Source organism: Marmota monax, unplaced genomic scaffold (genome assembly GCF_021218885.2).
Source record: "Marmota monax isolate L192 unplaced genomic scaffold, Marmota_monax_Labrador192_F-V1.1 WCK01_AAM20220418_F8-fsc00081, whole genome shotgun sequence".
NCBI classification, from domain to species: Eukaryota; Metazoa; Chordata; class Mammalia; order Rodentia; family Sciuridae; genus Marmota; species Marmota monax.
Window position 1 is genome coordinate 6,580,989 of NW_026695234.1, and position 18,506 is coordinate 6,599,494.

General features: G+C 53.6%; 3 protein-coding genes across 4 annotated transcripts; 2 read left to right on the top strand and 1 right to left on the bottom strand.

Annotated features, from left to right (window-relative positions):
• Positions 1 to 3,247: 3,247 nt before the first annotated feature.
• Apoa1 (apolipoprotein A1) lies at positions 3,248 to 5,105 on the top strand. Its single transcript, XM_046438721.2, has 4 exons — positions 3,248 to 3,336; positions 3,518 to 3,578; positions 3,745 to 3,898; positions 4,440 to 5,105. The coding sequence occupies exons 2-4, from the start codon at positions 3,536 to 3,538 to the stop codon at positions 5,035 to 5,037; spliced, it is 795 nt and encodes a 264-aa protein (XP_046294677.1). The 5' UTR covers positions 3,248 to 3,336; positions 3,518 to 3,535; the 3' UTR covers positions 5,038 to 5,105.
• A 2,489-nt stretch (positions 5,106 to 7,594) lies between these two features.
• On the bottom strand, positions 7,595 to 9,935 carry Apoc3 (apolipoprotein C3). Of its 2 annotated transcripts, XM_046438722.2 has the most exons (4): positions 9,846 to 9,935; positions 9,186 to 9,253; positions 8,919 to 9,042; positions 7,595 to 7,879 (listed from the first exon to the last, which is right to left on the bottom strand). In XM_046438722.2, exons 2-4 carry the CDS (start codon positions 9,238 to 9,240, stop codon positions 7,756 to 7,758), a joined length of 303 nt encoding a protein of 100 aa, XP_046294678.1. In that variant the 5' UTR covers positions 9,241 to 9,253; positions 9,846 to 9,935; the 3' UTR covers positions 7,595 to 7,755. The 2 variants fall into 2 exon arrangements, with proteins under 2 accessions (XP_046294678.1, XP_046294679.1); XM_046438723.2 differs by lacking the exon at positions 9,846 to 9,935 and having other exon boundaries at positions 9,186 to 9,277.
• Positions 9,936 to 14,909: 4,974 nt separating this feature from the next.
• Apoa4 (apolipoprotein A4) lies at positions 14,910 to 17,612 on the top strand. Its single transcript, XM_046438724.1, has 3 exons — positions 14,910 to 15,055; positions 15,375 to 15,501; positions 16,462 to 17,612. The coding sequence occupies exons 1-3, from the start codon at positions 15,007 to 15,009 to the stop codon at positions 17,450 to 17,452; spliced, it is 1,167 nt and encodes a 388-aa protein (XP_046294680.1). The 5' UTR covers positions 14,910 to 15,006; the 3' UTR covers positions 17,453 to 17,612.
• The last annotated feature ends 894 nt before the right edge of the window (positions 17,613 to 18,506 follow it).

Genomic DNA, 18,506 nt, shown 5'->3' on the forward strand with positions numbered 1-18,506 from the left:
GGCGAGTGTCTGTTAGGTGCCAGGCCTAGCAAGGGACAGAGTCCTCTCCCATGCAGACTGATCAGTATGTTGGGTCATATATTGTGAAATGGGTTGCCAGTCATTCTGAGCAGAATCACCCCTGCAGCAGGTGCCAGCTCGCCCACACATGGCAGGGGGGTCCAGGGCCTGCGCTTGGAGGCCACTTCAGCAATGTTCCCAACAGGAGGGAAGAGGATGGTGGGAATAAGGACCAATAAATGGTGAGAGGCCCCACATCCACTAAGCCAGTCTAACCCCAGGCTCTTGAAATTCCTATTGTCACTGGACCCAGATTCTGTGATAAGCCCAGTTTGTTAGTTTTTCCGTAGGCCTCTGTCCAGAAAGATTTCCTTCCTTTCCCAAATAGTAAAGAGGTATCTATCTAGACTCATTTAAGCCTACGACTTGCAGTGAAATGGAGCAGACACCAGTGAATAAATAGTTTCAACAAGGAAACTTCTTGCTTAGGGAGGTGCTGTCCCACAGCTCCCTACCTCTGCTGATGCCCTGGAATCCCCAAGCCAAGAACATCCCTGAAGAGTCCTAGGGCTACATAAGCCAATAGGCCCCCATCAAAGAACAAGAAGCCAAGGCTCCTGATTCCCAGCCCTGCATCACACAGTTCTCAGCTGAAGAGGTCCAGGCAGCTCTGAGCTCTTAGCTGCAGTTTTCTGACAGGCACAATGGTAAGGAGAAGCTACAGTGTCCAGCCTCATGGGGACATACGTTAACTGTGGAAGTGCTTCGGCCACAAAAGAACTGTGCAGATATTAAATATTAGGTTTAACCATAATAATTTCAGTAATAAGCCAAGAGAAGGATAAAACAGTAGCAGATAGCTTGGAGTCCAATTGATAAGCTTCTCAGATCCCCTACATGCTGGCTGGGATGAAATCAACCCCCATCCTAAGAAAGGAACATCTCTTGGCTTGAGATCCAGTGGCTGCCCACACTGGGTGGGAAGTCAGTTTCCCACCCTCTCTGTAAACCACAGACAGCTGGGATGGCCAATAGCCAGACATCAGGAATAGCTTCTGTCCTGGAGATGTACCCCATCTGGGCACCTGCAAGCAAGGCCAAAGACAGAACTGTGGGATTCCCTGCCTTCCGGACTTCTGCTGTTAGAAGCTGAGGTCCTGGGCTATTCTGTGGCAATGCAAGTGTGTTTGTGGCAATAGGGGATGGAATCCAGGACCCGGGATTCTGGGATGCGAATAGTTACTATTTATTGAGTGTTAGTGACCTTCTTAACAGTTTCACATACGTGCTCACATTTCATGCTTATGAACAACACAAATTTATTATTTTACAAATCTGGAGGTCAGAAGTCCCAAAGGGGTCACACTAGGCTGAATTCATGGTGTCCCTGGCATTGTGCTCCTGGAGTCTCTAAGGGAAAATCTGTCCCTTCACCTCTTTTAGGGAAGGGCTGCCTGCATCTCTTGGCTCATCCTTCCAGTGTTCACGTTGCTCCAACCTCTGCTTCCATCCTCATATCTCGGACTCTGCCACTGACTCTGCCACCTCCCTCTGGATATTGAAGGACGATTGTGATTACCCTGGGCCGTTCATAATCACACTTGCAAAACCCCTTTTGCTATGCACAATCAGTCACAGATTCCAGAGAGGAGGACACGCACATCTTTGGAGGACCATTATTCTGCCTACCATGTACACTGTGACCCCTGTTATAACTTTAATCAGAGATGGCATGTTCTATCATTATCTTCATTTAGCAGATAAGAACCTGAGATGTGGGAAGGTTATGTAACTTACCCAGGGTCATATGGCTAATAAGTGTCAGAGCCAGGATTCAAACCTAAGGTCTCTGGTTCCAAAGGCTTCTAAGAGACAAAAGGCAGGATATCAGCTGGGGCTGGAGTGGGAGAGGCCTGGATCTCAGCCACTCCCAGGTCTGACAGAAACACAAGCTGATTTCTAGAGAGTTGGGGAGTTTCCTGGGGTGATGGTATAGGGTGCATACCTGCCCTGGAACCTAAGTCCAGAGACATGGGTGCTAAGTCCAGCCATGCCTCTAACTCTCGGAGAGATGAGATGTTGATTCCTTCCACTGGTTTCAGTTCCACATCTGGAAGGTGACAGGGTGGGGAGAGGCTGGAGTAGTTGGTTTCAAAGTTCCTCTCAGCTTGGACTTTCACAGGCTGCATGACCTGGGCTTTCCTAGCGAAACCTTGCAAGATGGTGCTGCAAACACCAACCGACACAGGGCACCTTCCACCTATAGCCTCTCTCAGGGGCCTCAGCACCTTGGACATTTCTTGAGCTCATCCGCAGATAGGAAACTGAAGCTTAGAGAGGTTATATAACTGGCTTACATTCCTCCTTCAGCAAGATGCAGACAAAATGAAACAAAAAGAAAACAGGTCTCCCTCTGCTTCCACCTCCAAGAGTCCTTCCTCTACACAGGGCTTTCTCAGATCCGATAGCCACTCTCATTTGTGTGTGATCAAATGAAAACACAAACAATGTAAAGGTGCATGTGTGAATGACTGAAATTCTACACTTGAATTCTGAGATTATGCTTTTTGGGTGTTAAAAAGTCTGTTTTGAAGTGATGGTAGATGGTGAAGTTGGCTTTGAAAGGAAGGCAAGGGTAATATCTTTTAATGACAAAATGAATAGTTGGCAACTTCATGTTGGTATCTAGCATTTATTTTGATATGTCAGAGGCCTCTGAAATCTCCATTTGGGGCCCTGAGCATCCTCCTCCCACAACTCCTTAGTGCCACAGATTCCCTTGGATTTGGGGTTTAGGAAGCCTGTGGAGGGTGAAGAGAAGTGTATGGCACCCTGGGAACTAAAAAAGGAACCAGGGTTGGTGGCAGAAGAGGCAGGAGCAGTGCAGACAGACGTGTGAAACAATCCTTGAAATGCAAGAAGACTGTGGGGGAGGAGATCTCCTGAGTGGAGGAGTCCCAGGTCCCTTCCCCTCTTTCCCTGCTACAGGCACAATGCACAATGACATGCACACACTCCCACACTGGGAGGGGAAGGGCATGATGGGTGCTGCTGCCCCGAACCTGGGGACCCACAAGCCTACAGCCACCCTCATCCTGCCCCTGTCTGAACCCTTGACCTCTGCCCTGCAGCCCCCGCAGCTTCCTGTTTGCCCACTCTATTTGCCTGGCTCCTGGGCAGAGCTGATCCTTGAACTCTAAGTTCCACATCGCCAGAACCAGTGAGCAGTGACAGGGCCTGGCTGGGCTTATCTGTCTTCCAGCCCAGCCCCTACCTGGAGGCATAAATAGACCAGGGAGAGCTAGACAGTCAGAGACTGCTGGAGAGTTCCTGGAGGTAAGTGCGGGTGCCTGCCCCAGACTACTCTGGCTCCCCAGCTCTAGGTGTTGGGCAGGACCTGAGTACCTGGGGCTTTCTTCACTTTAGGCTCCTCCTCCTCCCCTGGCTGACTACATGGGGGAACACGGGACTCCTTCACACAAAAGGCCCCCTCAGCCAGGCCCCTCTTCTCCTCCAGGTTCCCACACCCTGCAGGATGAAAGCAGTGGTGCTGACTGTGGCCGTGTTCTTCCTGACGGGTAGGTGCCCCCGGCCTAGGGAGATTGGGGATTCTCCCTAAGTCCAGTGGCCCACCATCCTGGATGCAGTGGAATTTCTCACTTGCCCCTCTCCCACCCTATGCCTGGCTTTTCAGCCCAGCTCCCAACCCAGAGCTGCCTGACCAGGGTGTCCCTCCACCTCCAGGGAGCCAGGCTCGGCATTTCTGGCAGCAAGATGAACCCCAGTCCTCATGGGATCGAATGAAGGATTTCGCCACTGTGTACTTGGATGCAGTCAAAGACAGCGGTAGAGATTATGTGACCCAATTTGAAACCTCTGCTTTGGGAAAACAGCTAAAGTAAGGACCCAGCCTGGGGGCTGGGGCAGGGGAAAGGTAGTGGAGTCCTAGGGGCAGAGAGGCCTATGGAAAGATGTTGTAGTCAGACATCCTCACCTGCTGTTTGATGAGCTGGCCCCACGGCAGGTCTTTGGTGGAGAAATAAGAATGAGATCCCCAGGCAGGGTCACAGTCTCCCAGCAAGGGCCCACCTAATCAGTAACCGAACCACATTTCACCTGTGAATGCAGCCAGCCCCTTCCCCTCCTAACTTCCAGTGCTTTAGATACAAGACCGTCCTTCAACACCCATGCCAACCCCGGTTCTCTTTCCCACTAGTTCCTCCTTGTGCCTCAGGCCATCTGTACAATGCGACTTGGTGGGTGGCATTCAGGGTGTTGGAATCAGTGCATGGGAAAACTAGGACCACAGCTACTGCACGTTCAGGGACAGGTGATGGCCAGAGCCCACCCCAGGTAACCTGGGGCGCTGAGCTTGCAGATCCAGGGCAGTCCAGGCTGCCCAGGAAGCCACTCCTCAGCCCCTCTCTCTTCCACATCAGCCTGAAGCTTCTGGACAACTGGGACTCCCTGAGCTCCACTGTCAGTAAGCTGCGCGAACAGATTGGCCCAGTGACTCAGGAGTTCTGGGATAAACTGGAAAAAGACACCGTGTCGCTAAGGCAGGAGATGAACAAGGATCTGGAGGAGGTGAAGCTGAAGGTGCAGCCCTACCTGGATGAGTTCCAGAAGAGGTGGCAAGAAGACGTGGAGCGCTACCGCCAGCAGGTGGAGCCGCTAGGCACCGAGCTGCGCGAGGGCGCGCGCCAGAAGCTGCAGGAGCTGCATGAGAAGCTGAGCCCACTGGGCCAGGAGCTGCGTGACCGCGCACGCGCCCACGTGGACGCGCTGCGCACGCATCTGGCGCCCTACAGCGACGAGCTGCGCCAACGCCTGGCCGCGCGCCTCGAGGCGCTGAAGGAGAGCTCTTCCCTCGCCGATTATCAGGCCAAGGCCACCGAGCACCTGAGCGCGCTCGGCGAGAAGGCCAAGCCCGCGCTGGAGGACCTCCGCCAGGGCCTGTTGCCGGTGCTGGAAAACCTCAAGATGAGCTTCTGGAGCGCCGTCGACGAGGCCACCAAGAAGCTGACCACCCAGTGAGGCGCCCGCAGCTACTGCTCCCCAATTCCAGCTTTCGGGTTCTTAGAATAAACGTTTCCAAAGTGGAAGCAGCTTCTTTCTTTTCGGGGGATGGAGGTGGGGTGCGGGACGCTTGAGAGCACTTCCAGGTTCGGAGAACTGGTGTGAGCCTTTGGCGTTGGAGCAGAGACTTCAACAGTTCGAACACAGCCTGGGCCTCTGCAGGGTCTTAGTCCATATTGGGAGACCTGATGGCGCCTGACTGGTTTGGAATGACAGTCAACTGAGTCCTTGTCTTAACAGGGCGCAGACAGAAAGGAGGTAATGGAGGGCCAGGCAAAGTGGCAGATAATCAAATGCCAGGAGACCTAAAGAGGCTTAAATGGAGGTGTTGCAGCCCTGCCTGAGGGGGGTCCAGGAACAGGGCTGGGAGAAATGGTTCCCCTTCCCAGAGGTGTTCCCCGGTGGGAGCTGGACAGAAAAGGTGTTCACCTGAGCAGAGGGCAAGAGCCTTTTCTAACTCTGTGGTTCAGCCTGGTGGGGTGGACCTCAAGGAGACATTGAAGGATTTGGGCAGGAAGTGCTTGGAGTTAGCCCTTTTCTCTTTTATTTACTCAAAAACCTCTTAAGCAAACACTTCCCTTTTCTTTTTGGCAAGGGCAGGACCCCCCCACACACACACACACACACACACCTGCTACTTTTCCTTTCCCAGAAACAGACATAGCTGTGGAAGCTGTCTGTCCTATCCTTGTGGCTCTGGGTGCTGTTGTTCCCTCTGGCCAGGCCAGAAACAACCACCACCTCTCCCAGGTAATTTGCATATTTTTATTCCCAAGATGGCTTCATCTCCATCATCTCATTGCATCCTTTCCCAAATCCTGAACAGATTGTCATTAGATTCATGTCACCATGGTGAGGCTGAAGCTTGGACTTTTGAAGTCACTCACTGAGGCAGGATGGCCTAGGTTGCTCATTTTAGATCCATCTGCCCATTGGCATCTGTGATTATTTAAGGGAAAAAAAAAAGCAGTGGCCAGGCACTCAAGTTCGTATGAGTCTGTATACATACATGCACATGCTCACATTGACATCCCGCCACCCTCTTCTTGCTCATCTCTGTATGGCCCCATGGGCATGCACGTGTTTTCATAGATCTGGGCAGCACTTCCCTGGAGCCTCCCCCTCTGTTCCCCCACCCCTGCAGCAGGGCCTTTTGCCCTGTGGTACAGGCCTCTAGATTTATTTTTATTTTATTTATTTGTTTGTTTGTTTGTTCATCACTGGGGATTGAATCCAGGAGTGCTTTACCACTGAGTTACATCCCCAGTCCTTTTTATTTTTTGTTTTGAGATAGGAGTCTCACTAAGTTGCCCAAGCTGGCCTTGAACTTGCTATTCTCCTGACTCAGTCCCCTAAGTTTCTGGGATTACAGACTTGTGCCACTACACCCAGCTCAGGTGCCCGAATATTCTATTCCTTCATAACCAGTGTAGCTTAATGAATTCTTAGATAACAGAGTGGGCTTTTTAGATTCTAATCATCCGGAGCTGCATTTGGATGGGAACATTTCTCAGGTGTGGGCACTGAGGTTCCTGGATATAGTTGGGCAAGAAGAGAAAGCCAGGTGAATTTCCAGAGAGAAAGTAGTCTCTAGTTGGAGCTGTTTGCATTGATGGCACCAAGATCTGTAAGGAGCCCATGCAATACCTGGCAGAGGAGTACCACAGCTTTTCTCTATGCCAACTGAGCAGAATATGGACAGCTGGCCCAAGCTCAATGTCTGGCCCTGGCATTTGTTACAGGGCAAGTGCCTTTACCTCTCTGAACCTTGGCCTTTTATCTGTACAGTTGAGGCCTGATCTGTGGTCCCAGATCTCTCTCATGTGAACATCTGTTGGGGCTGGGGGACACAAGGAACAGCCCCTGTTGGAGGTGACCTTGTGTTCCTTCTTGGTTCTGGTCCTAGGGGGCCAATCAGTTCAGCTGTAACAATGACAACCATTTACTAGGCATTTCTGATGTGCAGGTGCTATGCCGAATGCTTTCAAACAGTGTTTCATTTCATTTTCACAACAAATCAACAACGGAGGGGTATTTATTGTATCCATTTTACTGATAAGAAAGTGAAGCTGATATGAAGTGGTGGAGCCAGTACTAGAGCCAGTTGTGTCTTACTCCAACCACTACCCCATCCCACCTCCTTCCCTTAAGTGTGTTTCGGAAGACCAGGTGGCCCTGGCAGTGGAAGTCACCTCCACAGTTCTGGGGAACACACACCATTTCAACTCTGATGATGACATAAAAGTGCTAGCCGGGCATAGAGCACACATTCAAGTCATGCTGTAGAGCACTTGACAGTGATTACAGAATCGTCAACTCTATTCTCCTGTTTGATCTTCCATACAGGAAGATCATCTTCCAGGCAGACCCAGGCAGGGTGAGTAGGGCTATTCCTACCTCTCAGGTGAAGAAACTCAGGGCAGGGGGCACTGGTCCCCAGGCCCACCCACAAGAGAGCCCCAACTCATTCCAATGCCCGAACATGCATGGCACACAAGGGATATCCCACTCGCGGCAGCGTCTAGTTCAACTTTATTGGGAGGTGGCATGCCTGGATGGGGCCAGGGGGTGGGAGAATACTACCCCTTTAAAGCAACCTTCAGGGGCAGCCCAGGAGGCTGCAGAACCCAGGGAACTGGCAGGATGGATGAAGAGGCGGGCATGGAGCAGGAGATCTCAGAAGGCCTCCAACGACGGAGTCGGGCTGGCATCGGGGGTGGACTCCCAGAACCCGGAGAACTTGTCTGTAAATGTGCTCCAGTAGTCTTTCAAAGAGTTAATGCCACCCTTCATCCAGCCCCTAGGGGTAAATCATTACGAAGGAAAGAAATGGACCTGAGAGCTTGTTCATAGGCTATAGGACCCCCCACACACACACATCCCTGCTGGCTGTCCTGGCTACCTACTCTCCTTCACCCAGAAACACCCCTGAGACCTCAAGCAGGGACCACCTACAGTTCCCACCCCAAGAAGAAGAGATGCAAGGTGGATCTGCCCAAGTCAGACCCCACAGTTCCCCAGGTTGGAACATGCTGCACCTCCCCCCACTGCAAACCCTAGGGACAAGTCTTGGATGGGGAAATGTGTGAAGTCAGGGGTGCTGTTGTATTTCATGCAAATGGTGTCCCCAGGACCAATACAACCTAGTGGCTCTGAGCAGGTGGGCAGAAGGAGGCAGTCTCTCATTAGATAAATCATTGGAGGATTAATTAGCTGTATAGTTTGGGCCAGGTCACCTAAACTCTCTGAACCCAAATTGTCTTATCTGCAAAGTAGGGGGCTAATACCCACTCCACAGCTAAAGCTGAGGACTAAGAACTTTTGCAAATGCCTCTGCTATACAAATGTGGCCAAAGCCAGCAGAGTGCAGGCTGACTGAGGAGGAGCTGAGGACTCATAGGTGGGGCAGACTGCAAGAACAAGGGCAGACTTCTGCTCCCAGACAGACACTGGCCCCAAGGCTTGGAACAGCAGGAGTACATCCTGACACCCCAGGCCGGAGATGGCTCAGGTGCAGCTTCCTCTATCCCAAGGATAATCAGAAAAGGAAAGTAGACATGAGGGCTAAAATGGGCCACCTAGGGCTGCACTGGGAGAAAGAAAGGAGACAGAGGAAGAGAGTCTCACCCCCCACCCCAGCCCCCCACCGTCATCTCTCCCACAGCCGCCTGCAAAGGCCCCGTGAGGGAGCAGGGAGGCTCAGTCAGAAAGGCTCAGAGAGGTGGAGGCTCAGGAAAGCTGGAGAGCTACAGTACTATCACCACAGCCCCTGCCAGGACAGGGTCAGGTGGGGATGAGGGAGAGAAGGCCAGGGGTGGGAGGAGAGCCAGTGCGTGTACCTGGCCCGCTGGGCCATCTCAGAGTCCTGCACTTTGGTCAGTGCATCCTGGGCGGTCCTGGTGGCGCGGTCCATGTAGCCCTGCATGAAGCTGAGGAGGGAGGCATCCTCGGCTTCAGTCGCTCCTGCCGGGAGAACAGGACTGGGCAGAGGCAGCTCAGCCTCCAGGGCTGGCTCCTGGCTCCTGTGTGCTCACCGCCCACGAGGGCTCAGGATACCCAAGCCACCTCCCACCCTGCTCCAGGCCCAGTCCCCTCAAGGTGCTTACGGGCAGAGGCCAGGAGTGCCAAGAGGGTCACAACAAGGAGCACCCGGGGCTGCATGGCGCCTCTGTTCCTGTAGGGAAGTATCCTGTGAGGGGCACCCCTGGATCTTCCCTGGACATGGCATGGCCACTGAGGTGTGACCTGAGCCAGTCAGCAGGAGAAGCACCTACTCCTCGGCTAATATGGACTCCGACGTGGGACTCTGGAGACCTAGGCCCTGGGGGGGTGGGACGGCTGGTGGGATGCTGGAGAACTCCACTCTCCAGACTGGGGATCAGGACACCTGGGGCCTGACTGCTAATATGCTGAGTGACTAGGGGAAGATTGCTGTCCTGCTGCAGGCCTCAGACTTCCTCTCTGGGGAGGACTGGTACGGAAAGGTTTCTTCCAGGCCTAAGTGTGCAAAGTGAGGGACAAGTGTGCAGACTGGTAGCCAGCTCCAGCTGCAGCTCTGCCACCACCCTGTGAGAGGCTTTGGGCAAGTGACCTCCCCTTTCTGAGCCTCCGTCTTCCCGAAGGCACAACAAGGGTGGGGGACTCCTGGACCCCTGAGGCTTCCCAGGCTCTGGCAGGCTGCTCTCCAGGCCAATGCTGGGGGCATGGAGCCTCCTCCAGCCCTCTCTATCCTCTTCCCGCCCTGGCCTCCTCCCCAGAGGTATTACCTGGAGAAGCTGCTTCTAGGGATGAACTGAGCAGACAAGCGAGAGGGTTCTGACCTGTTTTATATTGTCAGGACAGGTGAGCAGGCACCAAGGGCCTAATGAGCTGGGCAAAGGTCACCTGCTGACCAGGGCCTGAGGCAGGGAGGCCAGCTGCAGCCAGCTGCCAGGAGAGTTGAGAAATCCCTTGGAGGTTGCACCCATGCTGTTCTGTCACACAGCAGCAAGCCTGCTCAGCCCGAGGTGGGCCTGGGGAGACCCCATTCCCTCCCACAGGCTAACTCCCCAGGGAGAGGCTGGCAGAAGGGACAGAGCTAAGGTTAAAGGGACAAGCCAGGGGCTTTGGGGCCATCTCAACCCTTCACTCTTGAGTTTCCAGGCCTATCCCTCCCTCCTCCAAGTCCTGACAACAGCTGGAGCCGGGTGGGGGTGGGGGGATGGGGGTTGATTCTTTGGACTTGGGAGCCAAATGGGTTGGGATGGTGGTGTCTGAAGGGAAGACGCTGAAGAGCAAGTGGCAGGGCCTGTGTGGGAGGCTGAGTTCCCCAGCCCCCAGCCCAGCACCTCCCCAAGGGGCTTCCATCTCTTGCTGCTCTCCCAGCAGCCTCCATGGCTGAGCCAGAGCAGGAGTTGGTGGGAGAGGGCCAAAGCCTGCCCTGAGCCCAAGGCCTCTGCCCCTCCCTCCTCCCATGCTCCTCACCTTGCCCTCTGGACCCACTGGTAACAACCCCTGGGACAGAAACAGCAATCATGGCTGGGGCCCTTCCAAGCCAGGCAGCTGGGACCAATGCTCTCCCCTGGGCTTCAGGCTCCTGAGTCCCCTGGCCATGTGGCATCTGGGAGGAACAAGGGATGGGGAGCCCCATCAGCAAGGGAAAGGTATGGCACAGAGGGCTCTATGGAGCTGTCCAGGAGAGGACTCATGTTTCAGGCCTGCAGCCAGGATGACAGCATCAGGGGACATTGTCTTCTGGATGCTAGGTCTTTGGAGCCAAGAAATTTCAGGTTTAAATGATGCCTTGGGCACGACTTATATAACCCAGGGCTAGATCTAACATCTCGAAGTCCCAATTTTCTACTCTGTAAAACAGGGATAGAATCTGGATTTCCCAGAGTTGTGAAGAGAAGCTAATGAGCACGTGCAAAGCAGCTGGTCTATGGAGGGGGCTCCGCAAACCTCTGTCCTCCCTCCCGAACACTGTGTCCTTCCCCAGACAGTCCAGTCTGAAGGCAGGAGGCATAGAGTAGAAATAGGGCCTGCTTTAGATAGGCAGCCATCCTCTGAGGAGGAAGTAACTTGCCCCATAGAGCAAAATCAGAGGCCTGAGGAACTGGCCCGTCCTACCCTCAGAACCCTTTACCTATGGCTACAACTTGAAATTCCGCTATGAGAGATTAATTTCTTTAAGACTCTGTATTCTGCTACCATGCAAGTAGTCAGAATCCTGATAATTAGGCACTGACTCCATTTTATTTATTTTTATTTGTTTGGTTTTTTTACATTTATTTTTTAGTTATAGTTGGACACAATATCTTTATTTTATTTATTTATTTTTATGTGGTGCTGAGGATCGAACCCAGAGCTTCGCATGTGCTAGACGAGCGCTCTACCACTGAGCCCCATCCCCAGCCCCTTGACTCCATTTTATAGGTGAGAAACCTAAGGCTCAAAGGGGTATAGACCCACGCATAGGCATCTGGCCTAGCAGTGGCAGGACAGGGAACTAGAAGCAAAGTCTTTCTTCAGACATGACTTTAGTCTGGCTGGTCCTAGGTGATCTGGAGAGATGAGACCCTGAGTGACTTAGTGGTCACCCACAGATCTGAGCAAACTGTTTCAGCTTTCTGAGAGCAGAACTTGGGGACAGAGTGGGGAGGGAAAGAAGGTGATTAGAGGTCACTGAGTATTAGGGAAGGCAGAGAGGCTGCTGTGCCACTGTCCTCTTCTGTCCCAGCCTGTTCCTTACCTTGGTAAAGATCTGATACAGTGGGTATCAGATCTCAGGGCCACTGAGCCCAGGGAAGTCAGAAGATGTGGGCAGAGAGGCCCTGCTGGTTGGTGCTGAGTTGGATGGAGAACCAGTTGCCCCATTTAGCAGGATGCAGAATGAAGCCTGGGACTTGATCTCTTTCAGTGGGTCCTGTGCCCTCCAATGGGTCCAATCTGGGCCTCAGTGGTGGCCTCTTGATGGCAAACTTAAGCTGCCTACCTCTCATGCCTCCCTGGGAAAGAGGAGACTGTTCTTGGCCCCAGGTCCAGGTCCAGAGAGAAGCTGGTGGCAGGTGGAGAAAAGGAGGGGCTTGACCAGCTGAGATGCTCCTCTAGAGCTGGGATGACCATCTCCACTTCTGCTTGGGTCCAGGGGAGGCTAGTGCAGGGGCCCCTGGGATCCATGTCCCTGCTGCCAGGCTGGGCTGTGCAGCCTGATTCTGCCCTGTCAGCCAGAAGCCCTCCACAGACCTCTCTGCTGAAAGTCTTCCCCGTACCCCACACAGATTCTTCTTGTGACAACAAGAGCTCTCCCTCCTTAGTTCTGCCCTGGAAGGAGGAGGGGTGGCCTAAAGCAGACATGGGGACACATATTCAAGTGACTTGAGGGCCCCTAGCAGAGCCTGTCCCTGACTGGGCCTGGGCTGCCTGCTCCCGATTCTGACCTCTGGACTGGGCCCTGCTGCATTCCTGTCAGTCAGTCTCATTGCCGCCCCAGCCACGAGGACCAGAGAGGGACTTTAGTCCCCAAAAGTCCCCACCAGCCCTGGGTGGTGCCCTGTACTGACTCACAGGCCCAGGCATGGCACGGGGCTCTCCTTTTCTTCCCACCACCAACGCAAATCATCTCTGGATGGACACAAACATGGTCACAGACACTGGGCAGTAAACATGAGCATTCCTAGTGTCACCACAGCATGCTGGGAGGCAGCAGGTCCCTGCCCCATGGTGTGGATGCACATCCAGCTGAGCCAGTCCCCTAGCTCTGGGCCCAAGTTTTGTGCCCACAGATGATTCAGAGATGGGCACACTTCTAAGAATCTGTCCATATTCTGGCAGGTGCCCCTGATCACCCCCAGCCAGCCAGACATTCCTAGTGTGGGTTCACCTGGGCAAAAGGTGAGACAGAAGCACCTCTGGACCTGTCCCACACTGGTGGCACCTGCTGCTTGGACTCTGGGTCCAGGAGGTCAGACTGTGGCTGAGGTGTCTTTCGTGATTCATTGCCATCCTCAACTCTTGCACAGGGGGAGGAACGGGGGTTCTGAGCACTGATCTTTGTACCTACTCCAGGCTGGACTGTGCCTGATTCAGCCTCAGGCCTGGGATTAGGTCAATGTTATAGGAAGCCTTTTAGGGGCAAAACACAGCTAACATTTAATGAGTACCTACCATGCACCAGGTGCTGTTGTAAGCATTACACAGATTATCTCACTGAATCTCACAACCTAGGAGGAAGGTACTATGATTATAACTCATGGAGGCAACTTGAATTCAGAAAGGTTGTGAGACTTGCCCAAGGCCACACAGATGGTCTGTGGTGAAGCCCATACACAAAGTGTGGGAGCCCGACTCCGGAGTGTGAACTCAACAACTACTGACTGAGCATAGGCTGCTCCAGGAGGGAGTGAGCTCCCAGACATGAGAGGCAACTGTGGTAATGTACAGAGCACCTCAGGGGAATGGGGACCAGGCAGAAGGAACACTGCCATCAGAGGCCTTTTAGCTCTTTTCAACCCCATGAGACACCAAGCCATTTCTAGAATATAAAAAAAAAAAAAAATTGAAGATGTGGTAAATCAGACTTGGCACATTCGTGGTCTACTCTTGTTGCTCTTGGTTTACAAATAATCAGAGCCCACCTATGTGCCCAGCGTCCACTTGTGGGCAACAGCCAGCAATGCAATACGATGAGTGTCATCACATAATCACCGGGGTGGGGGGGATGGATGAGCACTAACACAAAGGCCCGTGCTTTCCCCGCCATGTCATCTTCTCAGATGTCTTTCTGTGATTGTGCAGAAAAATTGCAAGAGATCCACGTAAAAGACCTCCTAGCAGCAGCAGCACCTCCATCTTGGATGGGAGGGTCCTCAAGCCTCGGTTGCTGCAATTCTTCACAAACTGAATGCTCCTGCCCGGGGCATGTGGCTGGAGGTGCAGTGGGCAGCAATCAGGCCTCGGGATGTCAGGATGGCCCTGTTCTTCATCATCCTGCCTCTAGCCACCTGATGACCCTTGGAGGGTGAGGTCTCGCTCTGCCACTCTCTTTAGAGGAGTGAACCTTCCAATGCACTCCCCCTTTGGTCCAAATCAGGAAAACAATATTATTATTAATAATAACAACTAGTTGTCAGCACTTTCTCTCTACCAACCAGCACCCACTTCACAAGCACCATCTCATTTAATATACTGAACAACCGAGGCTCAGGACTTTGAATAAGTAGGCCAAGGTGGCACAGCTTGGCAGTGGTGGGGCATGAAGTAAACTTATACAATTTACCCCCCTCAGTACAGGGACCTGCCCACTCTACCTGCCTGCCCAAAGGCTGTTGTGGTACCTCCTCCTTGAAGGACCTGGACAACAGACCTAGATCTTAGCTCCCTGCGCTGTCTCCAGCCCTGCATGGGCTCTGTCCAGAGTGTGGTCCTCTGAGACGGAGTCAGGGTTGGTGGCAGCTGTGGGGGTAGGGGGCTGTCTCTCCTGGGGCAGACAGAAAAGATGAGGACCTTGTTCCCCCAGCCTGGCTCAGAACCAGATCTGCCAGCAGGACCTCTAGGGCATCAGTCCTGGCTCAGGGGCTCCCTTAGGCCACATTTCTCCCATAGCTTCTGGCTCTCCTCCTGCCCTTCTGCACTGGGTGGGGCCCAGCTCAGCCCAGCTTCTTCCCACCACTGCCTAAGCCCTGGTCTGTTGTCAGCTTCCACGTAGTCTTAGGGTCACTAAAGTCCAAGAGGCCTCCTAGGAATGTGTCACCTTCCAGCGTGGAGTCACACTGGGGAGGGAGGGAGGGAGGGAACCCGGAGGGGCTTTAAATGCCTGGCAGGCTCTGAGCTTCAGTCAGTTCAGACACAGCACAGGTGAGCTGTCTGAGGACCTTTCCTGCACTTCCCTCTGATTCCAGGAAGGATCTACTGCGACCGAGACTTCTCCAGCCCAGCAAGGAGCCCAGGATGTTCCTGAAGGCTGTGGTGCTGAGCCTGGCCCTGGTGGCCATCACCAGTGAGTAGAAGCTGCCTTTGGACAGGGCTTTCAGGCTGTACTGTGAGTGGAGCATGGTGGAGAGGCCAGAGGGCACTTCAGAGTGCCTGTCAGTCCCCAGCTGGACATGGTGTCTGCCGGGCTGCCAAGCAGCTCTCTCACAGGAGAGCTGGCTGGTGCCGAGTGGTGGGCTGACACACTGGCACTGGTGCTACTTAATGAGCCCAGAGAGGGAAAATGGTCTGTGCTTCCCCATCGTCATCCAGTCTGCAGCTCTGAACTCATGCAGAGGAGCCGGGAAAGAGATGGGTCCTACAAATAGCTTTCCATTTGCTGCCAGGTGCCCAGGCTGAAGTCAGTGCTGACCAGGTGGCCACTGTGATGTGGGACTACTTCAGTCAGCTGAGCAATAATGCCAAGGAGGCCGTGGAACAGCTCCAAAAGTCAGAAGTCACCCAGCAGCTCAAGTAAGTGGGGTGCAACCTGCAGAGCAGGGCTTCTTAAAGACCACACCATGAGTTGGCAAGTCTGAGCTTAGACCCCAGCACACAGGAACCTCACTGCCCTGCCACTAACTCCCTGCGGGACTATGGACTCTTTGGACCTGGGATCCACAGGTGTAAAGGGGGATTGGGTCAAATAATTCCCAGGGTATCTTCCTGTATTCATGTTTGAGAGTTTAACAAATGGCCACAGTTTACCACTGAGGCTCATGGAAGAAAGGGAAGGAGGGAAAGGTCATGTGAGCACAGGCTCTCATGAAATCAGGAGAAGGCAAATGGGGGTGTTTGGGAAGCCTCTGGGCACATGCAAGGAAAATAGCATGTATGCTGCTAGAAGTCACTGGCAGAGGTGAAGAAAATTCTATTATGCAATGTGATCCTATATCACAGCATGCCAGGCCTGGCAGGGACCTCAAAGTCCAACCCTACTTCTCAGATAAGGAGGGAAAAGCAAACTTTCTGAGGTCACATGATAGTAGATAATGGCACTCAAACCAAGTGGGAGATCCAGAGATACCAATTCAGTGTAACAACACTCCATTGCATCTATTCCCTCAAATCATGGCACCCTAGAGAGGTCACAAGGGAGAAGATGGGTGGACTCAGTACCCTGCAACACCAATCTGTCCAAGGCAGGGATGTAGAAGAGAGTTTTATACAAATGGACAAGGTCCCCTGTCCCCATTTGGGGATTGAGCCCAGGCCTCACATGCTAGGCAAGTGCTCTACCACTGAGCTACACCCCCAGCGCTTTTTAAAGTTTTATTTTGAGACAGGGCCTCACCCACTAAGTCCCAGGCTAGCCTCCAACTTGTGACCCTCCTGTCTCAGCCTCCCGAGTGGCTGGATACAGGCATGGCCTGAAAAGTTCCTGGTATTTAATGTCAAAAGTAACAATGGCCCTCTTGTGCCCTTTCCCTTCAGCACCCTCTTCCAGGACAAACTTGGGGACATGAACACATACGCAAGTGACCTGCAGAAGAAGCTGGTGCCCTTTGCCACGGAGCTTCATGAACGCCTGACCAAGGACTCAGAGAAGCTGAAGGAGGAGATTCGAAAGGAGTTGGAGGATCTGCGTGCCCGCCTGCTGCCCCATGCCAATGAGGTGAGCCAGAAGATCGGAGACCACGTGCGTGAGCTGCAGCAGCGCCTGGGGCCCTTCGCGCAGGAGCTGCACACCCAAGTCAACGCCCAGACCCAGCAGCTGCGCCAACAGCTGACTCCCTATGCGCAGCGCATGGAGACCGTGCTGCGCGAGAATGTGGGCAACCTGCAGGCTTCCCTGACGCCCTATGCCGATGAGCTGAAGACCAAGATCAACAGCAATGTGGAGGAGCTCAAGGGGCGCCTCACACCCTACGCGGATGAGCTCAAGGTCAAGATCGACCAGAATGTGGAGGAGCTGCGCCGCAGCCTGGCCCCCTATGCACAGGATGTCCAGGAGAAGCTCAACCACCAGCTAGAGGGCCTGGCCTTTCAGATGAAGAAGAATGCCGAGGAGCTCAAGGCCAAGATTGCTGCCAATGCTGAAGACCTGCGGCAGAAGTTGACGCCTGTGGCGGAGGACGTGCAAAGCAAGCTGAAGGGCAACACTGAGGGCCTGCAGAAGTCCCTGGCCGAGCTGAGCGCCCGCCTGGACCGACAGGTGGAGGAGTTCCGGCGCAGCATGGAACCCTACGGAGAGGACTTCAACCGAGCTTTGGTGCAGCAGATGGAGCAGCTCAGGCAGAAGCTGGGTCCCTATGCGGGGGACGTGGAAGGCCACTTGAGCTTCTTGGAGAAGGACTTGAGGGACAAGGTCAATTCCTTCTTCAGCACCTTCAAGAAGGAGAGCCAGGACAAGCCCCTGGCCCTCCCCGTCCCGGAGCAGCAGCCAGAGCAGGAGCAGAATCAGCCCACCCCGGTGGAGGGCTGAGCTGCCTCTGGTGCCCCCGACCCACCTCCACAGACACCTGCCCTGCCCTACAACCCGTCTGTCATTCTGTCCCTAAGCATTTCTTGTATGAGCTTGAGGACACATGTCCTGTAGAAAGTGATGCCCCCTCTCACTATTCAATAAAATTGCTGAGAAACTAGCCTCTTTTGGTTGCCATGTGACTCCTTGTGGATGGCCTGAGGTGGGAGGGAGACCACTGCTTGACAGAGCTTATTAGTGGCCTGACAGGAAGCTCTGGGGGACACCAAGTGCTGGGATGGTGAGACTTCAGGAGGGATGGCTGCTGTGGTGGAGAGGGGCGGGTGAGGAGTGCTGTAAGGAGAGGTGGGAAAACGTGTCACACATTCTCCAAAGACAAAATAAAGTCCTAAAGCCAACAGTTACCGAACATCCTCAGTGTACCAGTCATTGCTGTGGACAATGAACAGCTTCTGCGGTGCCGTGTTCCCAGCACTGGCTTTCACACTGAGAGGGACGCCTGGTAGTGCTCGCTTGCTTTGGAGAGCTTACTCTACACTCCTGCCTTTTATGTTCTTGCCTTTAACTTATTAAATAAAGTTTAGTTTAGCCTAGCCCACCCCACCCCATTATAAATGTGATTCGTGCTTGCTTGAGAATCTGTCAACCTGTGGCTAAACCCATGGTCTCCAGAGTTGAGAAGAGAGGCCTAGGGACGCAGGCAAGTCCGAGGAGCAGGGGTGGGAGCCACACTGAGCCTTCAGGGTCCTGGGACACTTTATGCAGCAGCCTCTGGCCAAGTGACCTGCCTGTCTAGAGAAGAAGTTGCAGCCACTGGGGTGAAGGACAGAGAGCTCAGAGGGCCTGAGTGGTATCAGCACAGTCAGATTTGGGCAACTGCAGCCCCTGGGATAGGCCCCATCCTCACCCCCAAAGGCTCAGACTTCCTCAAGGAGGGAGACTTAGGGATGAGCCAGTGGAAACCTTGGCCCCTGAGGACTTGGCATTTTGGTTATTACCTTTGACCTAGTCTCAGTCTCACTTTCACTCTTCTCCCCAGAGTGGGGACAGGGCC

Coding starts and splice junctions, on each gene's coding strand:
- Apoa1 (XM_046438721.2), top strand. CDS start 3,536: ATGAAAGCAGTGGTGCTGACTGTGGCCGTGTTCTTCCTGACGG. Junction 3,579..3,744: donor GGCCGTGTTCTTCCTGACGG/GTAGGTGCCCCC, acceptor CTCCACCTCCAG/GGAGCCAGGCTCGGCATTTC. Junction 3,899..4,439: donor GCTTTGGGAAAACAGCTAAA/GTAAGGACCCAG, acceptor CTTCCACATCAG/CCTGAAGCTTCTGGACAACT.
- Apoc3 (XM_046438722.2), bottom strand. CDS start 9,240: ATGCAGCCCCGGGTGCTCCTTGTTGTGACCCTCTTGGCACTCCTGGCC. Junction 9,043..9,185: donor GGCACTCCTGGCCTCTGCCC/GTAAGCACCTTG, acceptor TTCTCCCGGCAG/GAGCGACTGAAGCCGAGGAT. Junction 7,880..8,918: donor GAGATGGCCCAGCGGGCCAG/GTACACGCACTG, acceptor ATTTACCCCTAG/GGGCTGGATGAAGGGTGGCA.
- Apoa4 (XM_046438724.1), top strand. CDS start 15,007: ATGTTCCTGAAGGCTGTGGTGCTGAGCCTGGCCCTGGTGGCCATCACC. Junction 15,056..15,374: donor GGCCCTGGTGGCCATCACCA/GTGAGTAGAAGC, acceptor ATTTGCTGCCAG/GTGCCCAGGCTGAAGTCAGT. Junction 15,502..16,461: donor GAAGTCACCCAGCAGCTCAA/GTAAGTGGGGTG, acceptor CTTTCCCTTCAG/CACCCTCTTCCAGGACAAAC.